At 40.2% G+C, this 22,875-nt stretch overlaps 1 protein-coding gene across 2 annotated transcripts in view; it reads left to right on the top strand.

Moving 5' to 3' along the window:
- ANAPC10 (anaphase promoting complex subunit 10) overlaps positions 1 to 22,875 on the top strand; it is a 501,794-nt gene that overhangs the window by 79,263 nt on the left and 399,656 nt on the right. For both annotated transcript variants that reach the window (XM_044062258.1, XM_044062255.1), the window contains exon 3: positions 18,733 to 18,823. In XM_044062258.1, coding sequence (XP_043918193.1) covers positions 18,733 to 18,823 — 91 coding nt within the window. The remainder of the gene's footprint in view (positions 1 to 18,732; positions 18,824 to 22,875) is intronic.

Here is a 22,875-nt window from a genome sequence, read left to right as displayed (position 1 = left end):
AAAAACTCCGTTAATGGACATGCTGCACCTCAGAAAATCCAAATCCCATCGAGCTGCGTGCTCGAGAGACTTGAACCTCAGAACTGAAATAAATAGGACATGCTGGAGGGACAGTTTCTTAACCCAGGGGCTCCCTTCACTCTGGAATAAAATCCCAGTCCAGGTTAGGCAGAGTCCCTCATTGACTCTCTTCAAGAGGAATGTTGAGTGGATGGGAGATCGTAGGTTTACCCCCGGTATCACTTCTGTGTCACTGTTAGACAGAGGCACAGTATACTAACCTCGAAAAAGGGCATAGCAAAATAAATTTAAAATGGGTGGCGAAAGGCAAACACATTCTGGCTAGGCTTATAAATGCCCTAGGGCAGATAGCCTGGTATGAACCTATGAACCTATTAACCTCTACACATTTCCAATTGGCTTATTTTTCTCTCATCTTCCCATCTCTTTACCACTCCATTCCATACTCACTACACCCTCATATCTCTGCACAATCTCAGCTTAAACACTTCCATCTCTAAATATATTTCTAAAGAATAGCTAATCTTTCCCAATGGCTAATCCTACCATCCCTTCTCAGATTCCACTCTGCTGTACTCTTGTATCACTACCACTTTTAACCTTTGCCTATTTACTTTCCTCATATGAACACCCTATATATCCATACACTGACTACCCCAATCAACATACTAACTCTCAACCCTTACCATACCTACATAACCATGCAAACATAAAATGCTCACCCAGCTACCTACTTGCTAAGTATCATAGAACGCTACATATTAAATATAATTCACTGCATCTCAAGAGACTATTTCCTTACAGCAAGCTCCCCCTAAGCTATCTAGGACAGTTCCTCTCATTAAAGGACTGTGATATTCATCCTAACCCAGGCCCTACAGCAACCTCTATCTCTCTCCAAAACCACAATCAATCAACCAATTACCCCCTCGCTAAACCACCTAACTCCCTCCTACTAGCTCATCTAAATATACGTAGTATTAACAACAAAGTAACTCAACTCCATGCTCGCCTACAAGTGTACTCCTTTGACATTATCTGCCTAACAGAAACATGGCTAAAACCTAGTATCAAGGATAATGAAATTATCCCACCTGGATATAATATCCTAAGAACTGTTAGAGTAGCTAAGAAAGGTCTGGGGGTTTGCTATTTTATTCAAATCTGGATTACAATTAACCACATACAACTGTAATCTACCTCTAGATTCCCATACTGAAATTCTCATCTCTAAACTTGAACTTAACAATGCCAAATCAATCTACATTATCTGTATCTATCTGCCCCCTGGAAATAACATAGCCACCATGGAAAATATCCTTTCCTGGCTATCCCAACACCTGCCTCAAGAAACCATAATCCTAGGCGATATAAACTTGGATTGGATTTCCTATTGTACTAGCCTTCCTACCTCCCACATTAACCTACATGGTTTTTCTCAAACCATTACCTCACCCACCAGAATATATAAAGCTAACAAGAAAGCTAACCTACTAGACTGGATTCTTATAAACAATCATACTCACTGCTATAATTCTGGAACCCTCCCTGATGATATAAGTGACCACTCACTTACCTACTTCATCAGGCATAAAACCAACACTCCTATTCTAACCTCTATCAAAAGTATTGGATCCAAAAATAAATTTAACCCTGATTTATTTCAAATGGAACTAAGAGCATGCAGTTGGGTTCTCTTAAAACACCTCCCTTTAGATGAAGCCATTAATTTCTACTACCTTCCTTTCCATTCTCAATCATCACGCTCCAACCAGATCTATTAGAATTAAGGCCAACTCTGCCCCATGGCTCTCCCAATGAAACCAAACATGAAATTCAACTTGGAAATAAATATTGGGTCAAATGGAGAATGACCAAAAACCCTGCTGATCAACAAACCTTTAGACAACTTAGAAATGACACTAAGAAGGCCATACTTAATGATAAAAAAAAATATTATTTACAATTTCAACAACCTAATCACAACAAACAACAAAATTTCTGGGCTAGCATTAAGCAGTTACTCTACCCAGGTCAATCCACTACACCTAACCCCAAAATACAGACCAGAAAAACCCTATCCATACAGCAAATACCACCAACACCTTCTTTACAGATTCTATCCAAACATTAGCTAGTCAACTATCGCCTAATACCTTCACACTATCTTCTTACACCTCCACCCACCCCCTCCTTTTCAGTTCAAACCAGTCCCAGCCAAACTTATTCAAAGCCTTTTGAATAAAATGAAACCATGCTCTCCTTCAGCAGACCAACTGCCTTCTGAATTTCTACAGTTATCCTCCAATGCTATTGCCTTCCTTATTTCCATATTGATAAATAGAACTATAAGCGAAGGTCACATCCCCACCTTATGGAAAGTCTCCCATGTTATCCCCCTGCATAAAGGAGGACACTCCATTGAGCTATCAAACTATCACCCTATTGCCCTACTCTCTGCATTAGCTAAGATTATGGAGAAATGTATCCACAGGCAATTACTCCACCACTTAATTGAAAACAATTTACTTTCCAACTGTCAACATGGTTTCAGACCCTCAGACAGCACTACCATTGCCCTCCTTTCCTTTACTGATTACATCAACAAACAACAAAACCTAAATAATTGTTCTTCTGCTCTGTTTATCAACCTGTCTAAAGCATTTGACATGGTAAACCACCAGATTCTCATAAACATACTAAAATCTCTGTCATTAGACCCACTTTCCATAAAATGGTTCCAATCCTACCTTGACCAATGATAGCAAGCAGTACTATGGCATAACACTCTATCCACCCATTACCATAGGTGTCCCCCAGGGGTCCATACTAGGACCTCTTCTCTTCTCCATATTTATTAATGACCTTCATCTAGCTATCCCCCAAGCCACTTGCATACAATATGCTGATGACTCCACACTACTATGCACAGCCACATCCTCCCAAGACCTTCACTCTCTCACCCAGAAGGTATTCAACATGGTAGAACGATGGTTCACTCAGCGTTGCCTTCTTCTGAACCCAAAGAAAACCAAACTCCTCTTCAAGCCTACTCGAAAGTCTTCTCCTCTTCATTTCTCTGTGACATCCACCAGTGGTACCATAATACCTCTAGACTTTACCACTAAACTTCTAGGTGTCACCATCGACAATAATCTGAACTTCGACATCCATATCAACAATACTATAGACTGTCAACAAAAAAATTGGCAAACTCTGTAGGATTAAACTCTTCCTTTCTCCTGCTGCCAAAACTACTACAGCTCACACTCATTTGATCTCAACACTCTTTTACGCTTCTCCTATTTTTACTAATCTATTCAAGACTGTCTTCAGCAAATTGGAATCATCCTATAATAACATCACAAGATTTGCAACAGGAAACTCATTTAGAACACACCATTGTATAAATCTAAATCAGCTAAGATGGTTAGAACTACAACACCTGATTAAATTTCATCAACTAGCCATTGCCCACAACATTCTTTATAAACCATCTAATACTCCTACTTTATCTAGCCTCATTAACTCCTATAAAAATCTGAAGTCTCTACGCTCCTCACACAAACTTCTTGTATACACCTCCAAATCTAATAACAGGGCTAGGGAATCTCTCTTCTCTTATACTGTAGGTAAATCCTGGAATCTTCTCCCTAATGACCTTTACTCACTTACTTATAAATGCATCTAAAAAAATTGATCCCTGTTTTAGACCATTTCCCTTCAAATTTTAAAAAATTAGTTGTTTGGATATATTCAATAAATGCACATAAATCTATTTCATTGCCCTTCCATAGGAATAAAACATCATCCACAAATCTTTTATAATATCTGATGTTATTAACATTTTGTGTCCATGATGTATGGCTTCTCCCATTGGGCCATGACTAAATTTGCATAGGAGTTCACGCAGGGTGTTCCCAATGCTACCCTTTTGTCTGTAAATAATATTTTTCATCGTACATGAAGACATTATTCTCTAAAATCAGTTCTAATAGCAATAAACATCTCATCTTAGTTGTACCTGTAACATCCCTTGTACATAATAATTGCCTTAAATATTCAAGACATTCTTCATTAAATACCATTCCCCAAAATTCATAAGAATGCTACTAATTTTAAGATGAGGCCTATTATTTCAAGTAGAGGGTGGTTAACAGAACCACTCTCAATATATGTGGAGAGACAACTTAAGGACATTGTATTTAATAGCAATACGATAATTAGAGACACCAAGAAATTCCTTAAAACACTTTCTGAATGTGCACATATCCGTGATTTATCTGGAATCTGGCTTGTAACGTTGGATGTTGAATCATTATTCACAATGATACGTAATGAAGAAGGTCTTGAATAGTTAAGGCAATTACTATGTACAAGGGATGTTACAGGTACAACTAAGATGAGATGCTTATTGGTATTAGAATTAATTTTAGAGAATAATGTCTTCATGTACGATGATAAATATTATTTACAGACAAAAGGGTAGCAATGGGAACACCCTGTGTGAATTCCTATGCAAATTTAGTCATGGCCCAATGGGAAAAGCCATACATCATGGACACAGAATATGTTAATAACATCAGATATTATAAAAGATTTGTGGATGATGATTTCTTCCTATGGGAGGGCAATGAAATAGATGTATGTGCATTTATTGAATACATCAACCAAACAACTATTTTTTTTAAATTTGAAGGGAAATGGTCTAAAACAGGGATTGAATTTTTTAGATGTATTTATAAATAAAGAAAATGGAAGATTTACAACCATGTTATATAGAAAGAACTGTAGGAAAAACAGCCTTCTTCATCGTACAAGCATGCACCCTAGACACGTACATCAGAATATAGTAAAAAATCAAGGAATAAGGATATCTAATCTGACTAGTGATAATGTTGCATGTGAGCAAACCTTACAACAATTGAGTAATGAATTTGCTACAAGGGGATATTCTATGCAAGAAAGAGAAGTACTGAAGGATCCAAGAGAATGATAGATAAAGCACGCTTTAGCGCGATTTAGCCCGATTTAGCGCGGAGTTGCTACCGTTGCACACTAGGGCAGCGCCGGTTAAGCAGGTTTAAACTATTCGGGCTACCTAAAGTCCACTCTTCAAATTTTCCCTTAAAACTACCTTCCTCGAACTATACTACTGATCTAATCAGCGTATCCTATAATTAAAAAGATCATCTCTACTTGACTCCAAGTAGACTATTCTCTATCTGTTAAACGTAGCACTTGCTCCTACAGTACTTATTACCTTGATACGGCACTCTTGTCATAGATAGTACCCCAAAAGGCAACCCCCATTTCTCGGTCACCCACGTCCCGGAATCTTTTTAAAGTTTTTGTCTATTCCTTCTAGCATGTCGAGGGATCAGTTGCTAGTGTCCTTTCCTGCTCAGCTGGTGAACCTGGGAATATTGAGGCAATGTTACAATTGCCTCATGTACACAGACAACCCTCTCCTCCTCCCACAAAACACAAATACATGCGAGAGATGCAACTATACTGCCAAACTGGAGGCTGAGCTCTCTCAACATAGGACTGGCAAGACCAGTCAGGAGGAGAAGGTTACCACACACACTATAGACCCAGTCTCACATAGTACCATTACAACCTCAAATCATACACATAAACACACAAAGACATACTCAGAGGCTCTGATCAAAATCTACCAAAACAGCAGAGGCCACCAAAGCAGACACCCAAACAACCACCACCTCAGAACACAACACCTGCAACACATAGACCTCACAGTCAGAGTGTCAAACAGTCACAGCCCTTAAGGCCAAACACAATGCCAGACACACTAGTCATTGGTGACTCCATAGTCAGCCACACTGGCGTCCCGCTCACCAGACTGAGTAAGGAGAAGGTCACAGTAAGCTGCCTGTCGGGCGCTAGAATCCGCCACATAACGCAAGCACTCAGGTCTCTCAACAGCAGGTACAAATATGACTCAGTCATTGTCCACGCTGGTGTAAGCGACCTGAGGCGCACCTCCTTGGACTACATGAAAAGAGACATTGAGGAGCTCTCTGATTATGTAGCCCAGGCAGGTATGACCCTGACCTTGAGCAGTATCCTACCTTCACCAAGAATGATGCCACAATACAGAGATAAGATGATCAGCTTTAACAATTGGCTTAAACACTGGTGTCATTCAAAGGGGATCCAGTGTCTGTCTGCCTGGGATGACATGCTGGACAAGCCACGCTGCCATGAGGCGGCTTGCACCTGTCACCCTGGGATTCCGGATATTGGCAAAGGCTCTTGCCACCCCATAGTGCCTTTTTTAGGCAAGGCTCAAATTCTAAACCTACCACCCTAGAACACAAAAAAGGAAAAAAACTAAGGGTAATGCTGCTCAATGCGAGAAGTCTAAATCTCAAAATGCACGCACTCGAGGCCCTTCTCAGTATGGAGAACATCGATGTCTGTGCTGTGACAGAAACCTGGTTCAAGGCTCCTGAGAGCACCCCAGCGCTATCAGGTTTTACCTCATATCATGCGTTCCGGACCCAAAATCCAGACAATACCAAGAAAGGAGGGGGGGTATCCATATTCATCAAGGACACCCACACCTCAAGACTGGTGGCAACGCATGATGCATCGGAGACCATCCAGGTGCAATTAACCATAGGCAAGACTGCTCTGCAAATTGTAGCATGTTACAGGCCACCCTCACAAACTCGGGAACCTCACATGGCCTTCCTGAAAACACTAGAGGGGATAAATGTATCACCAAACACCATCATACTAGGTGACTTCAATTACCCTAATATAGACTGGGAACACTACTCAAGCCCAAACACCCTAGCCCAAAAGTTCCTGGAATTCATAAACTCAAATGCCATGGAACAACTAGTCACCATCCCACAAGAGGAGATAACATACTTGATCTCATCATCACGAACATGGGAGCACACTGTTCAACACCGGAGGCGTATCCCTCACTGGTGAGATCAGACCACAAACTAATCTCGCTGGAGGTCCTCATCCCACCCCACCTGAAATAAAAAAGACCACAGTAAAGAACTTCTCAAAGCCGACTTCACACTTCTAAAGACTAGTGTGGTCTCCTTTAAGGCCCCGAGCCAGCGGAAAACAGTACTCAAGCCGCTGAATCACTTACAAATGCCTTCTACCAGCACCTGCAGGACTGCATGGATAAGGCAATCCCAAGCAAAACAAAGACTCTTTGTACCAAAGGCAAGCGTCCAGTCTGGTGGACCCCAGCCATAAACAAACTCTACAACAAAAGGAGGAAGCTACTACAAGATAGAGCAAAATCCTTAAAAGGTAAGACACCCTTGATCACTATAAGTAAAAACTAAGAGCTCTCATAAAATCATCCAAAGCAAATTTGAGAAAAATAGCTAAAGACTCAAAAGACAATCATAAGGCCTTCTTTAGCTATGTTAGAAACCTGGGAGGAAACTCCCAGATATGCTCAGAGGTAGTTCAAAATGATGTGAAGATTACTGATCCTACAGACATTGCCAACATACTGGCTGACAGGTTCAGTGCAAACTTCTCTCCTCCCCAAAGGAGAGATATCTATACCAAGCGATTGCAGCCCCCAAACATCTCCAGCACCCAAGTGAGAACTGCTCTCTCCAAAGCAAAAACACAGCATCCATGGGACCTGATGGTGTCCCGGCTGTGTGCTCCATGAACTCAATGAGGAATTAAACCCACAGCTAGGACAGCTGTTTAATCAAAGTCTTACCTCTGGATCATTACCCAGGAGTGGCGCACTGCAACTGTGGTACCACTTCACAAAGGCGGTGCCTCCACCGACCCTGGAAATTACCGGCCCATTAGCTTGACAAGCCTTATCTGCAAAGCCATGGAGAGGATCATAATGGACCTCATAAATAAAGACATAGGGAATTTGCAGACTTTGGATCCAACCCAGTTTGGCTTTGTCAAAGGCAGATCATGCCTTTTAAACTTGGTTGACTTTTGAAACAGTCACCAAAGCCATTGATGAGGGAAAGGCAGTCCATACAGCCTACCTCGATCTGGCTAAGGCCTTCGATACAATACCCCACTCGGGTATCATTGAAAAACTCATCAGCTTAAATGTCAACCCATACATCACAAGATGGGTTGCAAACTGGCTGAGTGACAGAACCCACAGGGTCAGAGTTGCTGGCGCCATGTCAGACTCAAAGCCTGTCACAAGTGGTGTCCCACAGGGCTCAGTCCTGGGCCCACTCTTGTTTGGCATCTACTTTTCAGTACAAGCAAACACAGGAGGTTATGGCTGACAAAGTTTGCAGATGACTGCAAACTGGGCCATAGTAGAAAACACATCTGACACAGATATCCTTCAGAAGGGTCTCACAGAAACGGATAACTGGTGCCAGAGCCACGGCCTAAAGTTAAATGCCAAAATGCATAGTCATACCCTTGGGAAAAACAAGGTTACCCCTAGCTACCAAATAGGTGGCAATCCACTGAGCACAGAAGAAGTTATCAGGGACCTGGGGACCCAGGTTGATAGTAGTCTGTCATTCGACACCCATGTAGCTAAAGTAGTTAGGAAGACCTTCTACATTGCCCACCTTATCATGAAGGGATTCTCATCTAGATCAAGGGAGGTCATAGTCTCCCTTTACTCATCACTCATCAGACCAATGATTGAGTACAATGCCCCATTCGAATGTATCTGACCCGACACTTGCAGCAGCTGGAGAGGCCACAAAAGTTCCTCACCAAAAGGATAAAGGGTCTCAAAATCTGTCCTATGCTGCCCGACTGAAAGAACTCCAGCTCTATTCAGTCGCTTACCGCTTGCTCAGAGGTGACCTTTGCCTAACATACAAGGCCATGTCAAACCCAGATTTGATGAATATGCTTCACCTCAAAAAATCTAGATCCATCAGAGCCACAAGGGCGGGAGACTTAAACCTTGACACAGCTATTAATAGGATGTGCTGGAGGGATAGATTCATCACCCAAAGACTCCCTATGCTGTGGAACAAAATCCCGGTACATGTGAGGCAGAGCACCTCGCTGGCCTTGTTCAAGAGAAATCTTGACCAATGGATGGGAGATCGCAGATATACCCCAGGGATTACCTCAGTGTCACTGCTCGACAGAGGCACAGCAAAATAATGGGTATAGTTCCCCATACTAAAGGGGTGGAGTAAGCCACAAAACGATGGGCTAGGCTTGTAAATGCCCTCGGGCAGATAGCCTAGTATGAACCTATGAACCTAAGATAGGAGAGGAAAAGGAAGAACATATTATGGAAATAAAAATATGCATACTATAAAATCAATTCAGACAGGCAAGTGACAGGTACACCAATAAGATTGAATATATCATAATCCAATAATAACATAGATGTGAATAGGGTTAGTAATAAAAATTGGGCCATTTTAACTACTAATGAAGAAATATGTATCATTGTAGGCCAACGACCAAGATACGGCTACAGCAATAGCAAGTCTCTAAAAAGACTATTATGCTATAAAGAGACTAAAGGAAAGAAAATAACATCAGATAGACAAGGAACTTTTCCTTGCAGAAACTGTAACCAATGTTCATACATGCTAGGTTCGAATAACTTTATACATCCAGATAATGGTAGGATATATACTTTTAGACACTATGCAGAGTGTAAATCCAAGAATTTAATATATTTAGCTAGCTGTGTCAAATGTACCAGTTACTATATAGTAAGACCAACCGAACATTAAGAGAAAGGGTAAGAGAGCATGTTTATGCCATTAATAGGGAAGATGAGACCAATGCTTTAGCTAGACACACATTAGACCATGACGCAAGCCATAAATTTAAGTTCATGGTAATAGAGCTAGTCAACAGAAGTAAAAGAATTGGGAATATAAGGAATTATACAGAGCAACAGGAAATAAAATGGATAATCAGGATGCAGTCGGATAAAGGCAAGGGCTTAAATGAAAGAATCTCTATAAAACCCTTTTTAAAGGACAGACCTTTGAAACCTTGAATAAATATAATCATGAAATAACTATTTTATATATATATATATATATATATATATATATATATATATATATATATATATCAAAGTGAATGAGAGTTCTCGTTTAATTATATACACAGAAATTATATATATATATATATATATATATATATATATATATATATACGTGTGATTTTATATATATATGTATATATATATATATATATATATATATATATGTATGTGATTTTTTTTATATATATATATATATATATATATATATATATATATATGTGTGTGTGTGATTATATATTAGATTGTAATTATTGGTTTTAATATTATTTGAATGTATTTTTTAAACATATTTAGTATTAATATTTATATTCAGGGTATATGGAATTGGTCCTGAAATATATATGATTTTTGAAATTTAAATGAATTAACATATAAAGATGTTTTTATAAGTATATTTTATTAGATACAATAGCTTTCATATCATGCTTTTTAATTTATATATGTAATAAAATTGAGATATTGGAATAACAAACAATGCAGATACCACCATCTAGTGGTAAAACATGAAATGGTTAAAGAATTCTGAATAGATTTTTGGCGCCTTTTTTGCTGTTTAAACTGTTAAGCAATGTTACTGAATATGTCTGAAGAAGGGTTTGGAACTAACCCGAAAGCGGTAACACTGTTTTAAATTTATCTGATGAATAAAAGACTATAAACTGAAGAGCTGTGGTGGTACTGGACATATATTTTTTTTAAGTATTTGCATTTACGTTATTGGTACCTTTGCCCTTAAAAACTGATTTTGGATTTATTGAATACTTTTTTATATACATCTTTTTAAATAAATAGTTATTAAGTGATGTGTTTAAGTTTTTTAACAACTGTTTTTAATTATGTATTGGGTGCCAAAATGAAGTGTATTTAAACTTATGAACTTTCATTCAGTTTGTATTACGTTTCTGAAGAAGTCAGTTTCTGACGAAAGCAGGAATAAAGTTGTGTTTACGGTTATGCCTATTGTTCGTTAACTTGCCTTTACTGACCTTGGGAAGCCTTCTTATGTTTAATCATATCCTCACCTCAGGCTTCGTGCCCACCGAGTGGGGCACAGCTACAGTTATCCCACTCCTCAAGAGGGATCCAGCTTGGATCCCAGGAACTACCCTGCCATCAGTCTGACGAGCCTGATCTGCAAGGACATGGAACGCATTATCATGGAAAATATAAACAGAGACATGGGCAACCTTCAAACTCTGGACCCCACCCAGTTTGGGTTTGTGAAGGGCCGATCTTGTCTCCGGAACTTGATTGACTTCTTCGAATCAGTCTTCAGAGCTGTGGACGAGGGTAAGGCAGTCCACATAGCCTATCTGGACCTCGCCAAGGCCTTTGACACCATCCCCCACTCTGGAATCATAGCTAAACTTACTAAGCTGGGCATAAATCCCTATGTCACTCAATGGGTTGCTAACTGGCTTACTGACAGGACCCAAATTGTAAAAGTAGCAGACTCCAAATCCAGCTCCAGACAAGTGACAAGTGGAGTACCTCCGTGTTCAGTCCTGGGACCGCTCTTGTTTGGCATCTACTTCTCTGAAGTACAGGCCAATACTAAGGGACTCTGGCTAACAAAGTTTGCAGATTACTGCAAACTGGGGGCCATTATTGAATCCCCAAATGATGTGGATATTGTACAAAAGGGCCTTACAGAAACAGATGCTTGGTGCCAGAGCCATGGGCTCAAGCTCAATGCCAAGAAAGGTATAGTTATCCCCTTTGGGAAAAACCATGTACGCATGTATTACCACATAGGTGGCAGTACACTAACCACCGAAAGTGTGATGAGAGACTTAGGGACACAGGTGGACAGTGGTTTCACCTTCGATAACCACATCACCACAGCAGTCAGGAAATCCTATTTGGCACACCTCATCACTAAGGTCTTTTTTCATCCAGAAAAAAGGAGGTCATTGTCCCACTGTACTCATCCCTCATTAGACTCATTATAGAGTACAACACCTCGTTTGGTATGTACCTCATAAGACATCTGCACCAGCTGGAAAGGCTGCAGAAATACCTCACTAAAAGAATCGCAGGCCTAAAGCAGATGCCCTATGCTGACGGTCTAAAAAAAACTCCAGCTATACTCTGTGGCATATCGTCTACTCGGAGGCAATCTCTGCTTAACATTCAAGGCCATGTCAAACCCTGAGCTGTTGGACATGCTCCACATAAAGAAATCCCAGACCCTCAGAGCCACACGCTCCAGGGATCTAAACCTTGTCATCACAATGAACAAAACATGCTGGAGGGATAGGTTCCTGACCCAGAGACTCCCCATACTCTGGAATAGACTGCCCATACATGTCAAGCAGAGCGCCTCCTTGGCCCTCTTCAAAAGGAACCTTGACGATTGGATGGGAGGTAGGAAATTCATACCGGGATCACATCAGTCGCCCTGCTAGACAGGGGTCCAGGGAAGTAAATATTGTGGGAAGAAATGTCCAGGGAATTGTTATGGCTAGGCTTGTATAGGCCCTAGGGCCGATAGCCTAGTACCAACCTATGTATGTATTGTGCATTGCATAATCCACTAAAAATGCGCTCACCATAGCCCAGTGGACCATCCGGGTAAACAAATGCAAATTAATTAGTTAATTAAATCTAGCATGGAATTTAACTTTGGTATATAAATGAATTGAAAGTAATATTTTTAGCTTTGTATTAGGATGGTGGGAGTTAACAATAGAGGGAGGCTGCAGTAGCACCCATAACAACACCTCTAATCTGTTGGGAAATATATTCCTATTGAAAGTAAGCAAATATTATATAACAACATATCTAATAAAATAGATGTTATTTTAATATTAATATAAATATTAATATTGCACCATTCTGTAGACTTGGTTAAATGAGTATAAAAAGTCCATAACTTCCCTAGGTGGAATAGGTGTATACAAAGATTGAACATAAAGTGTGAACATAAAAGTTAAAAGATAGAGTGACTGATTTGAGCAGTAAGTCAAAGTTTGTAGCACAGTAAAACAGAGAAGTATAGCCGGGGCGCTAACATGATCAAGTGGATAATATAGAGGCTGGCTGAAACATAATTTAAAGCAAAGACAGAGAGTGAGGTAGATTTAAAGGTTGGAGGTTAAGAGCTACAGGAGAAAAGGAAGAGACCGTGATTAACATCAGGATTAACTGTAGGTTCCACTTAGACCGTAGCCAGAAGAAAGGATTTCTTACTGCAGTTTCATAAAGGGAAAGGCACTAAGCCAGTATATGCAGCGTTTGAATTTAGTTTTTGTTTGTAGTTAGTTTGATTAGAGTAGATTAGGGGGTTGGTGTTAGATATTGGAACATGGATAGTTCAAAAACCATAGCTTAGATGCAGTAGAAAAGTAATTTACATCACGAGAAAGCCTAAGAAAAGGTAATAGATTATGGCAAACTTAGAAATAGTATCTTGGAATGTGAATGGTCTAGTGGGGAAAAAGGAAACTGCACAGAATACTGACACATTTATCTTAGTCTTCAGCAGTGGTAGTGACATTACAGGTTGCGCATTTAGATGAGGGGGAACATAAAGAATGTGTAAAGTGGAGTGGCAGAGAAGGTTATAACATATAGATGGGGGAGAGATGAAAATCTGCTGACTATTAGAGGAGCAGGAGGCTTGAAGATTGAAGTAAATATATTGGGCACTTGGGTAGATAATGTAATTCTATGGGGAGTATTGGTGGGGAAGGAGACTGACATTGGTAAATGTATATATCCTCCCCATGAGCAGAAAGCAGGAAATTAAAATGATTATGGGAGAGATGGCGAGTCAACAGAAGTGGGCATTACTAGTAGCAGGAGATTAGGACTTAATTTACAATAAAACCGATGCCTCAGGAGTCCTGTGGAATTATAAGATAACCAGGGAGTGAGATATTTGGAAAATTTGCTGAATGCTTTCAGAATGAAGGATGTAGTGGGAAAGTTAAGAAGGCAGAGAGAATATGCCTTTTATTCCCAACAGTATGATACTTTGATTGGAAATGGTTTACATTTCCATGGAACACAGTGATTTTAGTTCAAGGTTATAAAACATATTCATTAGTGTTTCCAGATCATGCAGTGTTGGTGATAACTTTACAGCAGATGCTGCAGGCGACTGCAGCTAGGCACTGGAGATTATCAATTGGAATGGCTGTAAAAGAAAGGATTGAAAGAGTGATAAAGGTTAATTCTACATCATTTATTGATACTGGTGAGGGAGTTAGAGGAGGAGACGGTATAATAATGGGATGATATGAAGGCTAAGTTGAAGGGGTTGACGAGCGATGAGTATCAGGGATGGAATAAAAATAAAGAAAGGTATATTTGGAGTTTGTAAGTCATCAAACACTACCAGCTGAAGATGATGACGATGACAGACCAGGATAGGGATATTTTAAGGTAGGCAAAGGAAAACGTAGAAGTTCACTTATGTTTTTAAATTACTTTAGAAAGATGGCTTTCCATCAGATGTAATACATAAAAGCACCAAGGTGCATGAGGTTATTGGCACAGAGACTGGTGAAACAAAGTGGCTAGGACAATAGTAAGGTTATAAAACCGGAGTGTGGGAAGCATAGAGTGACCCAATCAAAACCTTAAACTATTCAACAGTATTATGGAGAGCTAACTAAGGAGGATAGATGGGACTCTTGAGATAGAAGTCAGTTTATACCTTTCTAGGTTAATGCACCAGGAGAGGGGAAAATTTAATGGATGACATATTAGAAGAAGAAATAAAAGTAGCAATAGCCAACCAGGCAGGGGAAAATATATTGAGACTAAATGGAGTACCTATAAAAGTCTGGAAAGCGAAGAAAGACACTACAATTATAATTTGACAAACAATGTTTAACATAATACTGAAAGAGGGATAAGGTTCCATATTCTTGGAAGAAGGCTGTACTGATCTTTTATATTATAAACGAATAAGGACCCAGCAGACCTGGACTCGTATAGGCTGATTTCAGTGCTTATGCTACCAAGGAGATTAACAAAGGCTTTAAGCAGGATCATTGCACTAGACCAGTGTGACTTTGTGCACTTTAGACAAACATTTGAGTGTGCAATTCAGGGGGGGGGGGACAATAGAAAGTAATTTGTCTAGCTCTGTGTTAAGCAATTAGGTCCAGAAGATTTTGATTTTTCTTTGCCTGAAAGTGTTTGCGTGGATATTTTTATACTCTTAGAGCAGAAAAAATATTTCCCCATGTAAGTAGAGTGTGCTGGAGCTCTCACCACCCCAAGCAGATGGGATATCTGTTTAATGTCGCATCTGAAGGACAACATACTGAGGGGTGCAGCATCCAACTTATGCTGCACACAAGGGTCAATATCAAGTACTTGGTGTGGGAACAGAACTCACACCCTTGCAATCTTTTAGCTACTTAATGAGCAGCTAACACTACTTTTTGCTGTTTTTATGAATATAATTTTCTGTTGTTCTCCTTAAGTATCTAAGGATCTACATTCAAAATCCTGCTGTCGCTCTCACCCCATTTCATCATTATCCATTTCATCTTAACCTTATCCTTCTGTTATATATTTAACTGTGTAGCTCTAAAGTATCCCTTTAATTCATGTAATCTTAAACAAGCTTGTTTTATGTGGAGAATCGATTTTAGCCCACTTCTCCATCTAAATAAATTCTTTCAGCACTTCATTAATTATGGTCCACTACTTCTCTTCTGGATGACAAAAATGTACTTGGCCTGTATATGAAACTAAAGTGACTACAATTTCACTGCTTCTATGCTACTATCTATATCCATAGTCGCATGCTTCCATCTTTGCAGTTTATCATCTTTTGTTTAATCTCTTCCTTTATATCCTTAACTGCCGTAATAGAATCCTTTTTAATCAAGCACCCAAATACTTTACCTTATGTTCCCATAAATGTGTATTGCTAAATCATTTAATGTGTGGGTACATAGTTTACCGCTACATCCTTTGTTATATCTTAATTTATTTTATATCCTCAAAAAACTTGAAAACTGTCTCAGTGTTCTGCAAAACCAAAATGTCTTTCTAGACTTACCGAGTATAAAATAATACCATTTGTGAATAAATCTAACTTCTTGATTACTGTACCAGTTTCATCCTTGAATTTGTGATTCCTGTATTTACCAATGGCTCTAATTATAAAGCACATTGCAAATGAGAAAGATGACATCCTTGCCTGTTTCCCTTTTTCAAACACAGCTTGCGGGATTGAAAGCCTCTGACCCTTTGTACATATTTAGTGTTTGGGCTCTTGTATCCGAGCAGTAATGACTGGATATGTGTGTTTGTACTTCAAGCTCATTTACCTTACTACTTTATCTTTATTACAGTACAGGAAATCACACCAGAAGACAAAGTTGCATTCTGGTATTTCATCTAAAAAAGATATTATTTTTCTTTAAATTATTATCTGTTATGCCCCTCTCTCTTCCGTGGGACCAGCACTTTATGATCAACAGTCTTGCCTGTTGCTCTTTAAACACTTTTTATCACAGCAGCTTTGAAGTTTGTCTGTTGGAAAACACTTTTTTATATATTTATTTTGTGGGCACATGTTCTCTCTCTTTCCCCTAACAAGATCTCACGCCCTTATCTCTAGGGAACCATATATAGCCTGTCACAAGGATTGGATGCCTTTTAGGACCATTTATTCTTCAAAAGTAATTTCAGAATTGTTCTGGAGCTATTTAATTCCTTTCTCAGTTTTTTGTTCAAGCAAAGAAAACAAAGTTGGAATTATACTGCCAGCTCATGTTGTAATAGAAATAACTGCCTAAGTTTAGAAAGGTGGTACAGCTTGCTATCTCTTTTATAAAAAGAGAAAGGACTAGTTGGTCCCAATTAACACTTCCCATGTGGTTTGTAAAGTGAATTGTCTTTTACCATTGGGGTGGACTACCCATTGGAAAATGAATATTATACAACACCCCCCCATTAATATTCCAAAACATGCATGCTGATTGGTCAGCGTGCCTGGTGTAAATCAGACTTGTACTAATGGAAAAAGGTCCTGTCACCTGGACTTTTTCCGTTAGTGTAAGTCTTTTTGTGTTGGACAGCAACGGAGAACGGAAGAGCTCCATTGCTGTTATCTCGCTGTGTTAAACAAACTTATCTTTAAAAAAGGCAACGGATATCTTCCTTTCTCCGTTGCTTTTTTTAAAGCTGTCTCACTATGTTAAACTTGTTTAACATAGCGAGACAGCTTTAAAAAAAGCAACGGAGAAAGGAAGATCATTTAACATAGCGAAACAGCTTTAAAAAAAGCAACGTAGAAAGGAAGATCGTTTAACATAGCGAGACAGCTTTTAAAAAAAGCAACGGAGAAAGGAAGATCTCCGTTGCCTTTTTTAAAGCTATCTCGCTATGTTAAACTCTTTTAACATAGCGAGACACCTTTTAAAAAGCAACGGAGATCTTCCTTTCTCTGTTGCTTCCACACACAGCCCTGATGTACTGCGTAACCATATGCATGCGCAGTACATCAGAACTGCTGCAGAATACTGGACAGCTGCGGAAGGGCAACAAGGAGGCATTATACAATGCCATTATTTAAGAAAAGTAAGTATTTTTTTTCTTAAATAATGTCATTGTATAATAGCAATAAGCCACTTCTGAGTGTGGGTAATGCTGGATTTACCCACGGTTGTCTTTGTTTGCCAATCGGGCTTCACCCTTGTAACCAAACCACACCAACCGTGGGTAAATCCAGCATTACCCACACCCAGGTGTGGGTTATTGCTTAAGTAAACCCCTGACATATACCCATTGGAAAATGTTGTGGGCAGAAAAGCCACTCCACCAGAGGCATGACTGTTTTTTTCTTCAAAAATATCTCCATTGCAGACATCATTGCCACAGCCATTTAGTTCTTTCTTTACACCTTCACAAAGCATAGTTATGTGGACTGTGAAGTTGAGACTGCCCTACAGTTGGTACCTTTGTAATTAAGTCTCTGCTGCCTTCTTCACTGTCCTTTGGAGTCTTCCACTGTTGGGAGTTGTATTTCTTGGGATTCAGCCCAATCATAGACCCATAGAGAAGACCCCCTAATTTTAAATTTAACTGATAAATTCTTAGCTTACTAGTTGATCTCCAAGGATACCTTCTTCTGTGGGTCACAGGTACCTTTCCTGGCAACCCCTTATGCTTACATGGCCCCACCATCCATAGGTTGCCCTTGGAGTTCTGTTTAAGCTGGGCAAATACTAGATTTATACTTTTACACTTATTTATTGGAGGAAGTATTTTCGCTTAATGGTTAGAATAGAATGGCAGTGTTAAGGGTTTGTTGCAGTGCCCTAATGAGGGGCATCACATCACGGCATATATGGATGTACGATGTTAGTGAACTGAGGTGTGGGAACTTATGAGAAAACATGCCACATTGGAGAAGAAGAGGTAAATCAAAACTGTAGACCCACCAGAGGGGGCGGCCTTCATAAGCTGGCTAGTAACTCTTAAAAATGGTTCTGTTATTTATGTTGAGTGTATTATGGAAAGTCTTTTTCTCTGTAAATTAATTTAAAGCATGTTACATATTATCTGACTGTTATACTGTCAAGTTTTTTTAGTGTATAGTGAAGTTAATTTAAATGATTTCATTAGTGTTTTAGAGTAGTTTTCATGTAACATCTTTATATTATTTCTATGTTCTAATTTCACTTTTCCTTATAAAGGATTTGGAGTTGATCAGTTACGTGATGATAACCTGGAAACTTACTGGCAGTCTGATGGTTCACAGCCTCACTTGGTGAATATTCAGTTCAGGTAAATAAGTTCTGGATATTATTTTGGTTTCCGTTTCAAGTCTTAGCATTTCTGACACTGATTTTTAGCCATAGATACATTCTGTCTTCAATATTACAACTTTAAATGTTTGGGAATCTTGCTGAGCCCTCACTTTTTCTTTCATGGGAATGGTTGCCTATCTTTGGACATATTTCACATATAGTGAATCGGGCGCAAACTATTGCGTTGAGATGATGGTGCCACTATATAAAACTGTAATAGTGTCTTCATTGATTTAAGCTAGCAGAAGTTAAGATGGTCTGCAAGTATCAGTAGACATGTCATAGAGCCTATACTCGTGGTAAAGTAAGAATTATAAAAATAAAAGCTCTTTGTTAGAGTGGTCATTGCTTTGGTACAACTTGCTGTAAATCTAGCTAACCAGTTTGGTGACTCCTGAAGTTTAATTCTGGATTGGCGGTGTACAAATCCGTCAATTTTAAGTTGGTTTATAATTTCTCATTATCTTTTTGTTCTATATTTTTTGCCTGTTGTACCGGTCCAGTTAGTTTTGCCTATTTATTCTTTGTTGTACTTTACTGCACAAATCCTCCTGTAACATCCTTATTGATGTGGTACCTGAAAAATAAATTGCTGTGCCAGACATAACATCTAGATCTGGCTATTCATGAACTGATTAACTGATCTAAGAATCTAGAAACTGATTTCAAGAGCCAGGGTGAAGTATTTAAAGAATCTTTGGACTTCTTGACTCATTTTCTCATCTTCAGGTAGCTGCTGTTATTCTTTTCAGGATCATGGAGAGTCTGAACCTGCTGACAAGCAACCAGTATAAGGCAGAGAACTTGTCTATGATGAAAATATCAGATGTCCTCTTGTATCACTGTTGCATGATTCTTTACGATAGGGATTCCCTGCCTAGGGGAGCCTGACATCTGGCCAGCATACCAAAACCTTAGGTTGTAAAAGGGACATCGTATGTCACATGTATGCTTCCCGTGCCTGGCGCAGGGCATAAAGGTGACGCACAGACGTACCATCATCAGAACTGAAAAGCTCCAGGAGGAATGACAGTCCAAGGAGAAAAGAGGGAACATATACATCCAGAAGGAGAAAGGAAACAGGAGGAGTGAGGAGGGAGTGAATACTGCAACAGTGAAGAGGACATTTACCGTTGTAAGATTTTACAGACCTGTAGTATGTCTTCCTATATCAGTGTTGAAGTATTCTTTACAATAGGGAAAGTACAAAAGCTCTGGAAGAAAGTTGGGAGTAGGAAAGCCCAGCAGAGCCCTCAGGAAAGCCATTCAAGATGGCCCTGGCAAATCCAGCTGTAGCCCTAGAAACAACATCCAAGTTATAATGCTTGGTATGGAATTAGTATCCAAAGCTTTGAAAAAAAACACCAGAAGAAACCACAGCCGTGGTAGAATGAGCCTTAACAGAAGAAGGAATGCTTTTTTCCCATGAAAAGAGTAACAAAAGGGAATGGCTTTAAACATTCAAGAAGAAATGGTTTGCTTAGAAACAGCCAAACCTAAAGACCCAGGATGAAAATAAACAACAAGGTGCTCAGATTTATGAAAGGCTTTAGTTTTATCCTTCAGTTCTGAGGATGGTATTTCTGTACATCACGGTTATGCCCTATGCCTGGCGCTGAGAGCATGCATGTGATGTACGCCATTCCTTTTACAACCGAAGGCTTTGGTATGCTGACTAGACGTCGGGCTGCCCTAGGCAGGGAATCCCTATGGTAAAGAATACTGCAATAGTGAAGAAAAGGACATCTACTGTTATGGTAAGATTTTACACAACTGGACTTTCTTTGCAGGATACATAAGTGTTAGCACATACCAATGCATGCGCACACATGCATATATATGGTTTGCTGAGCTAAGCTTCGGCTACCTCATTAAAGAAGCAGGGAAAAGAAAACCTGCCACCAGTACTGTAAGTGCCACATAATCTGAAGGCCATGAATTGAACCAGGTGGCATGGTTGGCAACCCAGAGGCAGTCGCAAACCAAATAATATAAAGCTATTCACAAGCAGATAGGGTTGCCACCTTTTAATTGGGCCAAAGTGGGACATGGGTTGTGGCCAGTATGACACTGGCCACACCCTCTACCATGATGTCACCACAGGAGCGGTGAAGGAGATGCTGTTATGGGTATGACTGATGGCTGCTGGAGTGGCTAGATAGATGGCTAGCTGGCTGCTGGAGTGGCTAGCTTGTTGGTGGGGAGTAGAAGCTGGATGGATGGATTGATGGATGGCTGAATGAATGGATGCTTGGCTGGATGGATGGCTGTATGCATGAATGGATAGATGGATGGCTGGCTGGCTGCATGAATAGATGGATGGCTGGCTGCATGAATGAATGAATGAATGAATGAATGAATGGCTGGCTGCATGAATGGATGACTGGCTGCATGAATGGATGGATGGCTGGCTGCATGAATGGATGGCTGGCTGGCTGCATGAATGGATGGCTGGCTGGCTGGCTGGCTGCATGAATGGCTGGCTGGCTGGCTGGCTGCATGAATGGATGGCTGGCTGGCTGCATGAATGGCTGGCTGCATGAATGGCCGGCTGGCTGCATGAATGGGTGTCTGGCTGACTGGCTGCATGAATGAATGAATGGATGGCTGGCTGCATGAATGAATGGATGGATGGCTGGCTGCATGAATTGATGGATGTATGGCTGGCTGCTTGAATGGATGGATGTATGGATGGCTGCTTGAATGGATGGATGTATGGCTGGCTGCTTGAATGGATGGATGTATGGCTGGCTGCTTGAATGGATGGATGTATGGCTGGCTGCTTGAATGGATGGATGTATGGCTGGCTGCTTGAATGGATGGATGTATGGCTGGCTGCTTGAATGGATGGATGTATGGCTGGCTGCTTGAATGGATGGATGTATGGCTGGCTGCTTGAATGGATGGATGTATGGCTGGCTGCTTGAATGGATGGATGTATGGCTGGCTGCTTGAATGGATGGATGTATGGCTGGCTGCTTGGATGGATGTATGGCTGGCTGCTTGAATGGATGGATGTATGGCTGGCTGCTTGGATGGATGTATGGCTGGCTGGCTGCTTGAATGGATGGCTGGCTGGCTGGCTGCATGAATGGATGGCTGGATGGCTGGCTGGCTGGCTGCATGAATGGATGGCTGGCTGGCTGGCAACAAATCTCGGTCGTTTTTTTTTTTTTTTTGCGGCTGTAGAAGCGCTTACATCAAAGCACTCCTACAGCCCCGATCTTTGCAGGGTTCTTCCTGCCCTAATCCCTACCCCTTTCATGAATTGCAGCCAATTGCTGCATGAATTAAAGCAGCCGTACCTAACAGGCAGCAGCTTTGCCTGCAGGTCCAGGTTGGTGATGTAAATGAATTGCCGTGGAAAAGCCGGAAGTAATTGCAGCTTTTCCACGGCAAGTCAGTGTGATTGAAAAGTGGGACATTTCAAGTCCCAGTACTTTGCACAGCAGGCAATGGGATGAGGCAGCTCAGCCCCAGTGAGTGTCCCGCTGACAATGGGACGGGTGGCATCCTTACAAGCAGAACTTGTCAATATAGGGTTAGAAGACCAATATGATCTTGTCTGAAGAGAATTGGTGAAGCAGAAATCTCGGATGTGAAAAAATAAATAAATAAATAAACCTGAGTTAGTGAAAAGGCTAGTTTCAGTCTCCTAGTAACGACTGCTTTTCAGAACAGAAAATCACAGCTGTCATTTTCTCCTGTTGTGAGGGAAAAGTATCAGACTGGTGGGCTTTGTAAGGTTTTCCTGTTTACTCTTTCCTCAGTACAAGAAGCAAAGATCTAATTCCTAAGAACTTTGTTGTAGAGTTTTTGCTTGACTAGCAAACATGGCCTTTCTTTTTTTTTTTTCTTTCTTTCTTTTCCTTGCTTGGTAAGAAGGCTCCATATGTGGCAAATTTTGTTATCCAGAATCTTGATAAGTAATTCTTGACTCCTTTTCTGATTCAGATTCTGATGACTCATGCCTCACTTGAGTTTATTTGGGTTAAGGAGGTGATTTACAATCTCTTCTGGGAACTGGAG

This window comes from Protopterus annectens, chromosome 2.part1 (assembly GCF_019279795.1).
Source record: "Protopterus annectens isolate FY-2018-M chromosome 2.part1, PAN1.0, whole genome shotgun sequence".
Classification (NCBI taxonomy): domain Eukaryota; kingdom Metazoa; phylum Chordata; order Ceratodontiformes; family Protopteridae; genus Protopterus; species Protopterus annectens.
Note: the sequence above shows the minus strand (reverse complement) of the source record. Positions and strands in the feature narration are given on the sequence as shown.